Source organism: Oryza sativa, chromosome 9 (assembly GCF_034140825.1).
Source record: "Oryza sativa Japonica Group chromosome 9, ASM3414082v1".
In the NCBI taxonomy this organism is placed as follows: Eukaryota; Viridiplantae; Streptophyta; class Magnoliopsida; order Poales; family Poaceae; genus Oryza; species Oryza sativa.
Genome location: NC_089043.1, coordinates 14178385 through 14195488, shown reverse-complemented (window position 1 = coordinate 14195488; position 17104 = coordinate 14178385). Strand labels below are relative to the sequence as shown.

General features: G+C 44.1%; 2 protein-coding genes and 1 long non-coding RNA gene across 3 annotated transcripts; 1 reads left to right on the top strand and 2 right to left on the bottom strand.

Annotated features, from left to right (window-relative positions):
- Positions 1–527: 527 nt before the first annotated feature.
- LOC136351694 (ethylene-responsive transcription factor ABI4-like) lies at positions 528–1049 on the top strand. The gene has a single exon (XM_066303958.1). It carries the CDS (start codon positions 528–530, stop codon positions 1047–1049), a length of 522 nt encoding a protein of 173 aa, XP_066160055.1.
- A 240-nt stretch (positions 1050–1289) lies between these two features.
- LOC112936450 (ankyrin repeat-containing protein At2g01680) lies at positions 1290–5177 on the bottom strand. The gene is made up of 3 exons (XM_026020446.2): positions 4264–5177; positions 2707–3263; positions 1290–2224 (listed from the first exon to the last, which is right to left on the bottom strand). Exons 1-3 carry the CDS (start codon positions 5114–5116, stop codon positions 1508–1510), a joined length of 2127 nt encoding a protein of 708 aa, XP_025876231.1. The 5' UTR covers positions 5117–5177; the 3' UTR covers positions 1290–1507.
- Positions 5178–14510: 9333 nt separating this feature from the next.
- Positions 14511–15749, bottom strand: LOC107278923 (uncharacterized). The gene is made up of 2 exons (XR_001539844.3): positions 15323–15749; positions 14511–15047 (listed from the first exon to the last, which is right to left on the bottom strand). It is a non-coding gene; the product is annotated as an uncharacterized lncRNA (long non-coding RNA).
- Between the last annotated feature and the right edge of the window lie 1355 nt (positions 15750–17104).

Below are 17104 nucleotides of genomic sequence, written 5' to 3'. Positions count from 1 at the left end.
AGCAAGCAGATCATCTCAAATTCCCTTTCTTCACTTCCTTTCTGCCCATGTCCCTGCTCGATCGTCACGGGTAGTTTGACGGGCACATGTCCAACCAGCGCTGAGGCTCGTCGAGTATATGTTTGTCGACGAACATATGACACAACACAATCACAAATTTTGCCTGTTATTTTTTAAAGGAAAAAGTACGAATTAGCCCCCTGAACTATCGCGGTCGGCTGAATTTCCCCCCCGAACCTAAAAACCAGACATGACTCACCCTGAACTTTCAATACCGGACGAATTACCCCCCTCGACCCAATCCAGAGCGGTTTTATCCTACGTGGCGTAGGCGTGGCAACCCAGTTAGCATTTTCTTTTTTAAAATATGGTGGGACCACATGTCATATATTCTCTCTCTCCTTCCCCTCTCTCACTTTCTATCTCTCCCTCACTCGGCGAGCAGGCAGACGGCGGTTGCGGCGTGGGATGGGAGGCGGCACTGGCTTGGGATGCGGCGGCGTGGGATGCACCGGCGACAGCGTGGAATGCGGCGGCTATGGCGTGGGATGCGGAAACAGCGGCGGCGGCGTGGGATGCGGCGGCGGCAGCGTGGGATGCGGCGACGGCAGCGTGGGAAGTGGGATACGGAGGCGGCGGCGGCTGCACCATGGGATGCGGCGGCGGCAGCGTGGGAAGAGCCGGCGGCGGCGCCTCCGCATCCCGCACCGCCTCCACTCCCCGTCTCCTCCTCCAAGCCCACCTCCGCACCAAGAACGATCATGCGCTGCCTCGTCGACCTCCTCCCCTCGCCGCTCTACCTCCCGCGCCGCCTCACCATCTTGGATATCATGGCGCACCGGTGGTCGAAGCCCACCGCGGTGGCCTCCGAGCTCCTCTCCCCGCATCCCACGCTGCAGCCGCCACCGCCGCCGCATCCCACTTCCCACGCCGCCGCCGCATCCCACGCCGCAGCCGCCGCATTCCGCGCTGTCGCCGCCGCATCCCGAGCCGCCGCCGCCGCCTCCCATCCCACGCCGCAGCCGCCGTCTGCCGTGTTCGCTGAGTGAGGGAGAGAGAGAGAGTGAGAGAGAGAGAGGGGAAGGAGAGAGAGAGAGTATATGACATGTGGGCCCCACCATATTTTAAAAAAGAAAATGCTGACTGGGTTGCCACGTGTACGCCACGTAGGATAAAACCGCTCTGGATTGGGTCGGGAGGTTAATTCGTCCGGTATTGAAAGTTCACGGTGAGTCATGTCTGGTTTTCGGGTTCGGGGGAGAAATTCAGCCGACCGTGATAGTTCGGGGGGGGTAATTCGTACTTTTTCCTTTTTAAAATATTAACTATTTACAAGAAACGCAAGCACACGGTTACATATATAGCATATGTACAACAACCTAAACATTGACATACTATTGAGAGAGATCGATGCATTTGAAAAGAGCAATAAATAGTGATGCAGAAGTCACACAAATGCAGCTTGCCAATCTTGTTATTTTCATCTCTCTCGATCGGGACCTATAATTCATCGGTGGTGTCGACAATATGTCGTATACCCAGCCCAGCCGAAGATTAGTATCAGAGTCCAACACTCCTTCAGCACGCCAGAGAGAATATCTTTTGTCAGTGACAGCAACGCCCAAAGCCCCATTCTGATATACAACGGTCCAGCGAGTGCATAGAGCTTCTGAAGGCGTCCCTTGTTTCTGTACAGCATAGTGAAGGGGCTGAGCACGCAGATGGCAATGCCAGTCTTGGCATCAACCGGAGCCAGCACCATGTACACCCCCAGTGCAAATGCAGCCACCAAGCTGGTCCCGGAGCTCGTCAGGAAGAAGATGGACACGGCGAAGTGGTTGCGGCGGACAGGCAGGTTGACCATGGAGATCCCGGAGTACATAAGATCAAGGGTGGCAATCGAGGAGCAGATGAATGCTAAGGTTGTTGCCATGATGAATGCGTCGAACGTGTACCTTCCCGCGAGTGTCGGTGAGCCGCCATTGATGTGGTCATCAGCTCTATAGCCTCCTGGTAGAGCGAAAGTTGCGCCGAATGTCACCGTTGCTATCAGGACGGAGCCAATGGCTAGGGTTTGGGTTGAGTCACTCAGTATCTGGGACTCGTTGCTGTCGCCCTCTGCCGTCCCAGGGGGTATGTGTTTTTGTTGCAGTTGATCCCATCGAATAGTGCCATGCTTTGCACCGGAACGAACCAGGGCATGATGTATTGTTTCTTCTAGGTTCTGTTAAATCAAGTAGGATCAACACAAATCATCAGTACATTTTTCAGGGGCTGCATGGTAAGTGATTTTAGTTATCTATATAAGTTACTAATTTTAACCACTAAATGCATATCAGCTTCCCGTTGTCTAACAGTATCCTACTCATCTATGATCCATTGTTCACAAGCAAACGATAGAGCAAACAGAACCAGTTTCAGTAAAACTTTTCTATGATATACTACTCATCTTGGATAGTTGGGTGCTACGAATAAGCAAAACGTTTTTAAGAAATTTTAAGACATGCATGCTGTGACAATTTTTCAGCGTAAATGTAGGTATGTCCTGGTGCTAGAAACTGAGTAGAATCAAATTTTATAGTAGAAAACGTAGGCTGTGGTACCTCACTAGTCACTACGTACCTCATCAATTACAATAAAACTGCTTAAAACATTTTGTTAGGCTTTTTAGAATTTAAAGTGCAAGCATATAAGGAAGTAGATTACCCATCCATAGAAAATCCCTGTAGGAATTTTTCTTCTTGCTACATCCAGTGGAGTTTGCCCAACCTTATTTGTCAGATTTAAGAGTACCCGCTTGTTACCTAGCAAAGAGCAGACTAAACTCAGGTTCCCAAGCTGGACAGCTAGGTGCAGTGCAGTGTTGCCTTCTTTGTCCTGCATGTTCAACACAGATGAAAGAACTACTTTTTTGCAAGCAAACCTAACAATATCATTCCTCTGCTTCTCGACAGCAATGTGAAGGAATGTTCTTCCATCAGAGTCACGAAATGAGGCACAACCTGGCCATTTTTCTATCAAGATTGCTATGGCGCTCCGGACACCTGCAGATGCAGCGACATGGATTGGTAGGGACTCTTCATTGTCTGGTTGAAATGCTGAAGAAGGACAAGCTTCAAGAACTTTGGAGACAATTGCTTTGGAACTGAATCGATTGTGTAGTGACGATTCCACTGATGCAGCAAAGTGAAGAGGTGTACTCCCGTATTTATCCCTTTCTTCAGAAAGATCGTTCTTCCATCTCAACAGCCTTTCTGTCATGTCTGTAATCAAGCAAATAAAGCATATATAATGAATATTCCAACTTTTAGGTACATATATAATAATACATGAAAATATGTGGTGCAAACCTAGAAACTACCGTGAATCCAAAAATGAATGTCTGAGATTTGTCTATGTCACCCTCAGTAAAACTTTTACTCATGGTTAAACTTGGGAGTAAAATTTTACTTAAGATGATGTGGACAAATCTTAGACATTCATTTCTAATTATATATATGGTAGTTTTCAGGTTTGCTATATATATAGAGATTGTACTATATATTTTCCCTAGTTAAACAGCAATTTCCACTACAGTCCTATACTCCTATTGTTTTATCTGTAGTTGAAAAATCACTACATGGTTTCTTTGGCTTATTTCCATTTTGCCACTACTAAGGCCATCATTTTTTTATGGTATTAGGGTTGTTGTTACTCATCATAGATGTACTATAATAAGTGGTTTAAAATAAATCGTCTGCCGCCACAGGAATATAAAAGTCATGTCCTTACCAATTTACCATGTCAATCGGTCTCCATTTTTGACACAAGAATATAAAAGTCTTGTCCTATCCAATTTATCATGTCAATCGGTCTTCATTTTAGAGGGAAATTTATAGTGCAAGCCACGTATATATATTGAAAACCTGAAAGCTACCTTAATAAGGATCGAAATAGACGCATGAGATTTTTATCCTACAGTAGTTTTCAGCTTTGTACTATATTTTTTGCCTTATTTGGTACATGCTAAAATGGCTTATGATTATCATATTGAAATTTTTTAACTTAACTTTCTATAATCAGTACTTCCAAGATCTTCTCGATCACTATATGTACACATTGTTTTTTCCAATTTATGAAAATTCATGAAAGATAACGAGTTAATTAGCAGGAAAAAAAGCACAACCTTATACTGCTTCCTAAGATTAGTAGAAAAGGCTCTGTTTTCTTACTATGTTGTTGGTAGTTCAGAAATACTCTAAACAGGAAGTGCGTAGCAAGTACCTTTGCCTCGAAAAACTGCAGCGTGCAATGCATTTTGTCCATTGGGTCCAGCGTAGGATAGAATGTTTCTTTTACTCATATCATATAGGGTCTGAGCGATAACATTCTTTTCCAGCAAGATGGCTAGATACAGTGGTGAAGTGCCTTCTCGAGGAAATCTAGCCAATTCTGAATCATACGTCAATAGCAGCTTGACCATAAGATTATCGCCGATGCATACAGCCTGGTGCAGTACTGTCTCCTTCGAATTATTCTCCTTCCTAAGGAGATCCTTCACAACATTGGCACCATTAGCTTCAGTTGCAAGATCAACAAGCTGAGAAACCATTTGGGGATTCCCGGCCCTTACGGCGCAATGCAAGGGCGTGTCGCCATTGTTGTTTGGTTGGAAGAGGAGGTGTCTTGCACTACCATGGATTACTTTGGCACACTTGAGGAAACTAGGGCCATTCCCATGTGTGGCCACCACATGAAGCGCGGTGTTCCCATCAACGGTAACACCCTCTAGCAACGACTCTGCAGCCACGGAAGGAACATTGGTACATTCCTCTATGTCAGAAGGCGAACTTCCGTTGCGCACTGGTATGAGCTTAAGGAATTTCTCGCTAGGCTTCATGGTAGTTGGATGAGCTACTGAGTTGCCGTCTCCGCTGAGAAGGAAGCTCAGACCCTCACAGTCACCGGAGCACGCCGCTGCAAGAAGCAGCCGATGCATGCCGCGGCGGACCACCGGAATCTCCACGGCTGCATCCTCCCTAAACCGCCGGCTTTGGCCACGGTCTCCGGCCACCACCGCCATGGGCACAGCAGGAGCACGGAGGCTTGCAGCCTTTGGCAGCTGGGAAGGCCTCATTGTGGGTGGTGCAGTGTTGGATATTGTGTTTTGGGTCACTTGTATGGGTGGAAGTGTGTAAATTTGCTAGGAACCATTTGCAGCTTTGCAAGTGGAAGTAATCCATATTAATTTGCTGACCACCGTTGCGAACCGTACTACTCCACTCATCTGCATTTGCAGTTTGTTCTTTCCTTCGCTAGGCTTCACATGTTCCTTCCTTCATATGCAATTTGTTCTCTACTTCTTTTGCCTGCGGCAACGCGAGACAAGATCGTACGTTCGATACAAAAATAATCTGCGGTTTATATGCGTGGTAGCTAGGCGCCTTTCGTGTATTTAATTTGCATTGGCCTATGGTCTTGTGTTCGTTCTCTCCGGGCAAGATTATGGGATCAAAAGATTGTTTCAATCAAGATTATGCCGCTTCGTTTGTTGCACTGGAGCAAGTTAAGTATCCTCTCTTTTCAACTTTTTATTGAACCGTTTGCGTTACCTGTCTAGTTAGCCTACGATGTGATGCAATGAAAGAGCCCATGCGCTTTGTATGCCGTACATCACTTGCAGCTTCTTTTATTCTTTAGCTATTCCCTCTGTACTTTTTCAACACCAAAGGGCAACTTAGTCTCTGGTTTCACCGGCCGTTAGGCATTGTTTTTCTCAAAAGGAAAGAGATTCATGAAGAAATTTTGTAGGATTCAAATCCTACAAAATATTAGGGCTTTCAAAATCCTATAAAATTCATTTGAAAAGACATAATACACAGTGATATGAAGAAATTAGAGATAATCTAGGTTTTACCCCTTCAAAATTGTCCTTGCAATTCTCTCTTATTTGGAAAATACAATATAAACACACATACTCATATATACATACACACACTCACCTCGATAAATAAATACATGACCATCTCCTCTAACGATCAAGAGGCACACATTCCTTCCAGATCTACCATCCAAATTAATTAAATGGCTTGTTTTTATATCATCGATATCACCTTCTTCTTTCCTAATTCCAACCTGGCCGTAAACTTTACGGCTTAAGGGCTGTTTAGATGAGAGGGAGAGACTTATATTTATTAGAGAAGGACTAAAATCATCCAAACAGGGCCTTATACGGCCTCACTCTCTAGTAATTGCATTTTTACTGTGGACGGACTGGCGCTACCAGCTGGACCAAGGGTAGGCCTCAGCTTTTTCATAGAGATTTAATCCTTGATTAGGTTGCTTTAATGGCAGTACGGTTGAGTAATTTGGTCACAAGTTGGTTCTTTTGAATGCCATCTTCCGATTGGCCGGATCAATCTATGGTTGAGTAATTATTTGGGCACATTGTCACAAGTGGTTGTTTTGAAAGCCGATCTTCCGATTGGCCGGATCAATCCAACTTATCTCGGGTTTGATGCAGGCTCAGATCGGCTAAGGGTACCCGCAATGGTTATCTATAGGCTCTCTACAAGAGATCCATGTTAGCATATTTTCCTACTTGGAAGAGATTAAATGAAGAGAGAGAGGAAAGCTATCTACTAACCTGGAGATAGTCTATAGAGAAAAACGAGGCAATGGATTAGAGAGCTATAGATACCCATGTAGACATACCATTGAAGTGGTTTACTATTAATCTAGTCTATTGCTGAGATGTACATGTTTATAGATAGCACCTTACTTTACCATTGTGGGTGCTCTAAGGGCAAGTACTATAGTCATTTAAGTATAATATTCTAGATGCCACCTAAGTTTAAATGATGATTTGGAGGAGAGACGAGATGAGAGAGAGGATGAGCCACCCCTCATGTAAGGGGTAACCTCTTCACAAACTTTAAGGAGGAAGGAAAAAAGAGTAAGGTTGATTGGATGAGAGTGAATAAAATAAATATTTATATTGCATTGAGACTAGTATATGAGCTGCCCTCTAATAAATTAATTGATGATGTGGACAATATTAGAAGTGATAGTCACCTCTACCATAAAACTTGCCCTAAGAGTGCTGACTAGGTTGGAGATAAGAAACTCCACGTCAGCGTATTTCTACGTGGAAAGAGAGTGAAGCAGGCGCTTGCAGAAGCGCTGAGCGTTAGCATGCCGGAGCAGGCGCTGCTGCCCTCCCGCAGCAGGTGCGGATGATAGTTATGCAGTTATTGTTGATCCCGTGTGCATAAATAATTCTGCCTGCTCTCACAAGTGCAACATGCAAAAGATTCTGCTCTCATCCGGCATGCGACACACAGATGGTCACACAAATAAAAGCTAGATTTGATCATACTCACATGCAGTCAATAAATGTATTCAAACTTCTATCGAGACAATCTATAGCCAATCCATTATACCATCCATCTACCGCCGGCAGCAAGCTATAGTATTATCCTTGCTCTTACTGTTTCCATATTCATCATATTATATTGTGTGTGAAAACTATATACCTAACGGCTAATTTCTTCAATATAAAATCATCCAATTACCTCTCTTTTATCTCATTTTATCCATGTATTCCCTTATTTTCATTCTTAGTTCTTGCTGGTTTCTTACGTGAGAATGTTTTCTTATCTTTTTTCCTTTCCTCGTTAACTGTTTCCTCACCTCAGCTTTTTTTTTCTTACGTGGCAATTTATTTAACATATAGCTGAGGTAGAGAGTTGGGAATGCTTAGAGATTCTTAGCACTACTGCCAAGATATTGCATAGACTCAAATAATTAGGTGGATAGAAGTAAATAGAGGAATAGCCACTACACATATAAGAGGCAACCTCAGGAGGAAAAAGAAAAAAGTGATGTAAGTGAATAAAAAGAAGGGAGTACCTACATGCGACAGTTTTTTTTTTTAGAAAAAAACTTTCAAATGTAACTACACTGTAATTATATATATTGTAACTAATATGTAACTGGTATGTAACTAATATGTAAGTTGCTCTTTTCTCTCAGAAACATGCAACGCTGTAAGTGGCTAGCGCAGTGGATGCATGAGCTTAAGTCCACGGATCGAATCTAGCACAGATCTTAAAGAACATCCGACAGTAAAGATTTGAATGTTTTGAGGAAAAAAATATGTCAAAAGTTTTAGCTCTTTAATAATATCATTGAAAGTATGAAACTAGTTTTGATTGCTAAATTCTTTCAATGTAAACTATTGAATAATCTCACAAATAAGGACTAGTTTACCCATTGATTGTTATTGACAGTGACTATTTGACCTCCTTTGCTATTAATATTAGTTATTCGGTCTCATGGCTTCGCCCCCTGGTGGAACTAGTGTATTAGAGATAATATATTGCATGTACCACCACTTAGGCTGTGTTCTTTTCCCCTCCTTCCCAACTCACTTCCCTGGTTTTCCACGCGCACAATTTTCAAACTGCTAAACGTTGTATTTTTTACAAACGTTTTCTATATGAAAGTTGTTTTAAAAAATCATATTAATCCATTTTTCAAGTTTTTTAGGATAATATTTAATTAATCTCACTATAATTGTGTGCTTTGTTTTCTATGTCGGGAGGCCTCCGAACGCAACATTAATTATTTAGTTGATGATGTGGGTAAAATTACAGGTAGCAAACACCCTACCATAAAACTTTCAACCAAACCACTACATTGGATAAAGCAACAATCCAAACTACTCAATAGGGCCATCGACAAGTAGGAGCCATCCAGGCGGGAATAAGTTCACATTGACTCCCTTAACTAGCGACCAAATCTGATTGGTATCCTTGAACTGCAATATCGGATATATCAATCACCAACTATTTAAACCGGTGCAATTTTGCTCCCTTAGCAGTTTTGGAGGGCAGTTTCACTAACGTGGCATCTACGTGGCAGTGTTGACCTGGTTTGTAGTGTTATAAACATATATAACATATATGTGTCGTATTATAAACATTTATGTGGGCCCCATTCGTCATTTACACAAAAAGAATTGTGGAACCCACTGACATGTGGGCCCACATGTCATCCCCTCTCTATCCTTCTTCCTCCTCCCTGTCTTCCATCTCTCGTTGTTTCTCTTCCTCTCCACTTCAGGGCGGGATCTAGAGCAGCGACGGTGGCAGGCTGTAACGCCCCAATTTTTGTTCGGGATTAAAAAACAATTAATAATGCATTTCCAGAAATTATATTAAAATTTAAAGCAATTTAATCAAGTGAAATTATAGAGGGAATTAAAAGTTTTCCCGTAAAAATCATGGCCGAGAATATTTTGTAATATTCTTTGTGCCCTAAAGATTCTTTGAAATTTTCCCCTGAATTTTCGGAGCTCAAAAAGTAATTATAATAATACAAAGTTCATTTAATCAATTTAAATAAAAAGAAAAAAAATAAAATCCCCTCCCCTCCCTCTTGTGCTCGGCCCAAGCCTCCCCTTCCCCTTCCCGGCCCGGCCGCCTCCTCCCCTCTCCTCTTTCAGCCGCACGGCCCAGCTCGCTCCCCTCCCTCTCCCGCAAGTCCTCTCTGCTTCCCTCCACGGGCCACCCCTCTCTCCTTTGGCCGATAGGTGGGACCCACGATCCCACCCATCAGGTCCATCCCCTTCCTCCACCTGCCCCAACCGCGCCAAGCCGCCATTGCCGCCCCACGTCACCCTGATTCCGGCCCCTCCTGCTCGCGCCCTCGCGCCCAAACCACGTGGGATCGGTTTCCGTCCACCTTGTCCACCTCTCCCCAATCTTTTACCCAATTTTCGGCGCCGTTTTGAGCCCCACTCACCCACATCGCCGGAACCCACCTCGTCGGCCATTGCCACCCGATTCCGCCACTCCCGGCCACGGTTTCCCTCCTCGAGTGCTTTAAAATGATCACCGCACCTCACCTCGTCCCTTTTCCCCTTTCCCCGAGCTCCCCGCGCCTAGAAACCATTCCCCCGCATCGCTCACTCCCTCCGCTGTCGCCGGAGTTCTCCAGTCGCTACTTCCCACCGCTAGGGCCGCCGTCGCGCTGCGCTGCCACCGCCATGCCAAGCTCCACCTCGGCATCCACTCCGTCCTCCCCTTCGACCCCCGCAAAGCCATTCCCACCGTGAGGCCGAGCCACGGGCTCTTTCCTCCGTCTCCAGCTGCTCCCCGCCGGCGAGACAGGCCACCTCTGGCCGTGCTGCTGCCTCCCACAGCGCTGCCGCTCCACGCCGCACCCCGTCCGCCGCTCCCCACCCCCAATCCACCACTGAGCCGCCACCTCCACAGCCAATCCGAGCTGTCGCCATCAGTGTTTCCTCCAGCCGCCCGCCGCCCGCCGGCGCCTGACGCTGCCTCGGCCCGTGCCGCCACCACCGCTCGATTGCCGCTAACCGCTGCCAAAACCCTATTTCCCCTCGTCCTCCGGTGAGCATCTCCATTTTGTTCGCCATCTCCTGCCGGCCGCGTTAGCCGCCATGGTCGTCGTCCCCGCGGTTAACCCCTCTCCTCTCTTTCTGTAGGTGTCCCCGCCGCCCGTCCGCTTCTCCTCGTCGCCAGGTTGTCGCCGCCGTCTTCAACCTCCGCTCCGGCCTTTGAGCTCGCCGGTGAGGATCCCTTCCCTTCCTTCATCTCTCTCCCTCTCTCCTGTGTGCGCCATTGCCTTTGGCCGCCGCCTCCACCCTGCGCGCCGTGCACCGCCACCTTCTGCGTCGCCGCTCGTCACCAGCGACCGTCGGGCCGGGCGCCGCCGCTCTGCTCGCCCGTGGCCGCCCGGTCCCTTTGCCACGCTGCGCCTACTCGTGGCTGTCCGATTGGACGCCCTAGCCGATCTGGGCCGTCCACGTGTCGCTCTGGCGTCGCCCCGCGTGGGTGCCCTCGTGGCACCAGTTGGCACCACGTCCGCTCACCCATCCGTCGTGGCCGCCACATGTCTGCCACATGGAGCGCTCGCGGCAAGAGCATGCGTGGACCCGATCCACCATGCACCCGCCTCCCATTAGCCACTGACAGGTGGGGCCTGCTTGCCGGCGCCACCTAATCCCCCTCGGTGACGTCAAAATTCATTTAAATTGCGCAATAAATCGATATTAATTATAGAAATCTATTTAAATGGCTCAAAACTTCTATAATTCATAGTTAATTCATTCGAACTCCAAATTGTGTCGTTCTACTTGCAAAATTCATCTAAAATTGAGCTCTAAATGTTTGTTTGCTTTTTACGTACTATTTCCTTGGTTTTTATCATACTAAATGAACTTATGTGAAAAAGTTATCAAAAACAAAGTTGTATAACTTATTGCTATCTACCTACTTTATTTTGGTTATTTCTCCTTCTGAGTTTGATTGACCTATATAAAATTTGAATTTCAAATTATGACAACTTCAAAAAATATTTTTAAATACTAAATGATTTCAACTGAAATGGTCATCAACATCAAAGTTGTATAAATCATCAATATCTACAACTTTTGTTTTGATCATTTTTCTATATGACTTTGTTTCAATAATTTGAATATGAATTTAAAATTATGACAACTTCAAACAACATTTTCAAATATTAAATGATTTTAACTGAAAAAGTCATCAACAATAAAGTGGTATAACTCACCAATATCTATAACTTTTATTTTCGTTATTTTCTCATCCGACAAAGTAATATTAACATTGTTCACAAAATTTACATATCTCTCTTATAGTTTATAAACTATATAAGAAATATGTACATTTTGTGAACAATGTTACAAATCACTTTATCGGATGAAGAAATGAACCAAATAAAAGTTATAGATATTGATGAGTTATACAACTTTGTTATTGATGACTTTTTCAGTTGAAATCATTTATTACTTGTAAATGTTGTTTGAAGTTATTATAATTTGAAATTCAAATTCAAACGATTCAAACAAAATCATATAGAAAAATGACCAAACCAAAAGTTGTAGATATTAATAAGTTACTACCCGAAAAATTATTTGAATTTCTTGTATTTTAAAATTTAAATTTTATATAGTTCAATCAAACTCGGATGGAGAAATATTCAAAATAAAATTGGTAGATCTCAATGAGTTCTACAACTTTGTTTTTAAAAAGTTTTTCACACGAGTTCATTTAGCTTGATAAAATTCGATTCAAAGTTTTAATATTTTAAAATTAATTTTTTTCCCTCCTCCTCCTTTCAAATTTTTTCATCTCCTCTTCTCTCTCCCCTCCTCTCCTGATATTTTAACTTCCACTATCCTTATCCTATCCTGAGAAAATGGACATTTTGCCATGCTCAAAAAGCGGTTTCGCTAGAATTCCATTTTGAAAACGTCTTTCGTTAAAATGCCAATATGAAGCGTGCGACCACAGCCACTTTGCTATTTTCTCCATTTTCTCCATTTTTGATTTTATTTTCGCTGGAATGTGGCTTGATGAGACGAAATTGCCCTGAGACACAGCGAGCCCGACGATGTGAAGCTCGCCGGCCAACTGGTCGTAGAAGAACTCCTCCAGCTCAATCACGGCGAGCACCTCGGCGACGCCGACGAGCACGTGCTGCGGCACTAGCCACCACACATCCATCGGCACCGTCGCGTCCGGCCGGTCCACTAGGACATGCAAATCTGTGCACGCTATAAGATAGTGGGACCTGCACATGCTAGCCTGGCTAGGGGAGAGAAAGAGCGTCCCATTTCTCTTCAGAGCATCTCTAACCGTCTCTCCAAATCTGACTCTCCAAATATCTATTTGACCAACTCTCTATTTAATTAGCAAGTCAAATTTATTATTTACTCCAACAACCTCTCCATTCATGCTCTCTATTCTGAGTGTATGCCAGTGAGACCCGCATGTTAGCCTCAACTCTTTCTTCTTCCTCATTTTCTCCCCCTTTTCCCGAGCAACTACACAACGGTGAGGCGGTCCCCCGTGGTGCCCATGTCCGTCTCCGCCTTTGCCGCCGTCGCTATCGCCGCCGCCGCCTCCTCCCCCTCCCGTCCCCTCGTCATCGCACCCCGCTACTCGTCGCCGGCGCCTAAGGTCGCTGCGACAAGCCGTAGGCTTCTGTTCTCCAACCCCCATCCCCTCGTCGTCTCTTCCGCCACCTGCACCCCCGCCATGGCCACAAACGGCGCTGCTGCGGTAGGGTTAAAGAAGAAGGAGCTGCCCCCGCCGCCGCGATGCTCCGTTCACCGGGCCACTCTCCTCGCTATCCGGATGGAGAGTCTGTTGTAGCTCGTTTTTACTCTATGTTAGCCAAATTTTAACTTGAAGAGCCAAACAGAGATTCTGTTAGAGGAGCTATAAAATAATCGGGCACTCAATTCCTAGTCTCCTCAGTATTTTACTCAGTATTTTAGTGTTTCCTCTGTCGATATGTACCTGGGGCATAGTACGCCATCACGTTCCAAACCTCAAAAGGATTTTCACCTAACTCAACGTACCTTTATTTTTAATCTGTACTATAGCTGATCGAGTGCAAGAAAAAAAAAACACATAGGAAGTACCACCATCAGGGAATTGTCTCTACCGTTGGACCCAATCCGGCTATCACATACACATCCATTTGCCTGAGCTGTTTTGTTTTTAGAGGAAAAAAACATCGAGGAGTGCCTGAACGAATTTGACCAGACTTTAGTGAGGCGCCATTCATTCTTTGGGGTTTGAACAACACGTTTTGTTCACTACCACAGAAACCGTAACAAGGGACACACTTATATGTGTCAGTTAATATAAACCTGATAGCTTTTTCTGTCCTACAATCCCTCAAAATAGATCTAAAATTTAAACCCGACAACTAAAACACTTCATAGGTACCGGTTAATTAAAAAAACCGACACCAAAGTGCCAATGTTTTAATAAAACAGGTACCTAAAAGTGAGATAAAAGTGTCTTTTTTATATATATAACTGGCACTTCAATGGACCGAGTTGAGCCGATCGCGTGGACGTGGGATGGTAGGAGAAGAGAAAACAAATTTTTTTAAGTTGTGTCCTTGTCATCTGATCCTCCGCACCCTCCACACTTTCTTGATCCTTGCCATCTCACCCTCATCCTCACGTCCTTACCGCTCTCTTGTCTCTCTCCGATATCGATCCCTCTGCTCAGCTCCGCGTCTCCCCAATGAATGTTTTGTGTGGATTTTGTGATTTAGAATGTTGATTTAGTAATTACAATATGAGATTCATGATGCTGACTCGTGATTTATTTTGCGATTGCAATTGAGTGATTCATCGAGCTGATTTTTTTGTTTTATTGTCGCCTCCCATATCGGCGCCGGTTGTCAATCTAGCACTTATCAGTGCTGTCTCTGTGGTGCTGGTTGGAAAATCCGATACCTATTAGACTCTCTGTAGTAATGGTTAAACAAATGTTAAGAAAAATGTGTTGTCATTTCTTTCAAGATAATGAGAGATGGAGTGCATCAAGTAATGAAATTAAACCAAGGGTATTTGATTTAACTCTATCTTCAGGTCCACGTGGTTTCAGCTCCACCTAAAAAGAAGAGGAACAGACTGAAGTGCTCTCATGAAATAAACTAAAAAAGGTGGACCAGGGTTTAGGTTGTTTCACAACTTCATTATAGACCCAACTGTTGAAGTTACAACCCTACCAAACAAGCCCCAAGTATTTGCGTCTAAGAAGATACATACAGTAAAAATTAGAAAGAAACTCAAATAACCTCAACATATCTTGCTAGTTTGGGACAACAAGACCGCAACGACTATTAACCTTTCAAGAAGAAACCACTTTTAATCACCGATCTTTCATCCGAACTATCCCACAGGTCCTTTCTGGATCGATTCACACCCACATAAATCTCTGAGACATCTTTCACAAAGGAAACGAAATCAAGGTTTTACCCATAGTCAATTCAAAACATCATGTAATAGACCATTATATATAGAGCAAGTTTATCCCTCTGTGATGCAGTGGTTAGAACGACTAGGCGATGAATCAAAATAATAGGCACACGAGTAAGATAGAAATCCAATTAGAATTACAACCCACAAATTTCTTCTAGTATCTCATCAATAGTAGTGAGTAATCTCACCATAGCTTTTGTTGTTTAACTTGGCTGAAGGTCCATCGTCCCTGGAAACAGGAGGGGATTAATGTGTATGGAATAAAGACCAAGGAACCTCTCTCACACTACTAGAAAACACAATTATGCAAACAGCCAAAACATATTTTTATAGGTGGCCATCCACACCGCCTGCACTTAAAGGCTTGCGAAATACACAAATTTTATAGGCGGTGAACAGCTTCGCCTATATGAAAATCATTTCGCAGGAAGCCTCTCCATCTTTAAAGACACTACAACCACCTGCCTACTAAAACATTCTCAATGAACAAAAAAAAAATATCACCTGCCACCAACCCCACTTGCCGCCACCCTCCCCACTCCAGTCAGATCTGGTAGGGAGAGGGAGAGGGAGGGGAGAGGTGGGCCACACAGCCGCCGTCGCTTGCTATGGCCACCACCGCTGCCCTCTCCCCTCCAGTTGGATCTAGGAGGGAGGGGAGGGGACAGTGCCCTCCTCAGCCATGTGCCGTGGCCGCCGCTGTTGTAGCTCCCCTCGTCCGATCGGATCTGGGAGGGAGGGAGGGAGGGGAGGGAGGGGACCACACCGCCTCCGCTGCCGCCGTCACTCCCCTTCTCCACCCAAATCTGGAACTGGAAGAGAGGGAGGGGAGGGGACTGCGCCGCCTCTGCCACCGCCTGCAGTGGCCGCCGCCGCTGTCGCTCCCCTTCTCTAGCCATATATGGGAGGTTGGGAGGAAGGGTAGGGGAGCGCTGCCTTCGCCGCTGCTTACGCTGTAGCCTCGTTAACTGTTTTCTTATCTTTTTCCCCTTTCCTCGTTAACTGTTTCCTCACCTCAGCTTTTTTTTTCTTACGTGGCAATTTATTTAACATATAGCTGAGGTAGAGAGTTGGGAATGCTTAAAGATTCTTAGCACTATTGCCAAGATATTGCATAGACTCAAATAATTAGGCGGATAGAAGTAAATAGAGGAATAGCCACTACACATATAAGAGGCAACCTCAGGAGGAAAAAGAAAAAAGTGATGTAAGTGAATAAAAAGAAGGGAGTACCTACATGCGACAGTTTTTTTTTTGAGAAAAAAACTTTCAAATGTAACTATACTGTAATTATATATATTGTAACTAATATGTAACTGGTATGTAACTAATATGTAAGTTGCTCTTTTCTCTCAGAAACATGCAACGCTGTAAGTGGCTAGCGCACTGGATGCATGAGCTTAAGTCCACGGATCGAATCTAGCACAGATATTAAAGAACATCCGACAGTAAAGATTTGAATGTTTTGAGGAAAAAAATATGTCAAAAGTTTTTTTTAGCAAAACTGTAAAATAAAGAGTTAAAATGTAGTGGAACTCAGTGGGCGCAGCTAGGGGGTGCCGGAGGGTGCCAACACCCCCTATCCAAACACCACCACCGCTACACCCCTTGTTTTTGTCTAGTTTTATTTCTGTAGCTTAAAAGTATTATCAGTTTACTTAGTTAGTAAGTCTTCAAAATATTAGCAAGAAACATGATCTACAAAATTAGTTGGTGATTTCTCATCTTTTTCAAAGTAAAATAGATGATCCTTATTTGTGAGATTATTCAATAGTTTACATTGAAAGAATTTAGCAATCAAAACTAGTTTCATACTTTCAATGATATTATTAAAGAGCTAAAATTCAAGTTTTTTTAAAGGACTAGTTTACCCATTGATTGTTATTGACAGTGACTATTTGACCTCCTTTGCTATTAATATTAGTTATTCGGTCTCATGGCTTCGCCCCTGGTGGAATAGTGTATTAGAGATAATATATTGCATGTACCACCACTTAGGCTGTGTTCTTTTCCCCTCCTTCCCAACTCACTTCCCTGGTTTTCCACGCGCACGATTTTCAAACTGCTAAACGTTGTATTTTTTACAAACGTTTTCTATATGAAAGTTGTTTTAAAAAATCATATTAATCCATTTTTCAAGTTTTTTAGGATAATATTTAATTAATCTCACTATAATTGTGTGCTCTGTTTTCTATGTCGGGAGGCCTCCGAACGCAACATTAATTATTTAGTTGATGATGTGGGTAAAATTACAGGTAGCAAACACCCTACCATAAAACTTTCAAC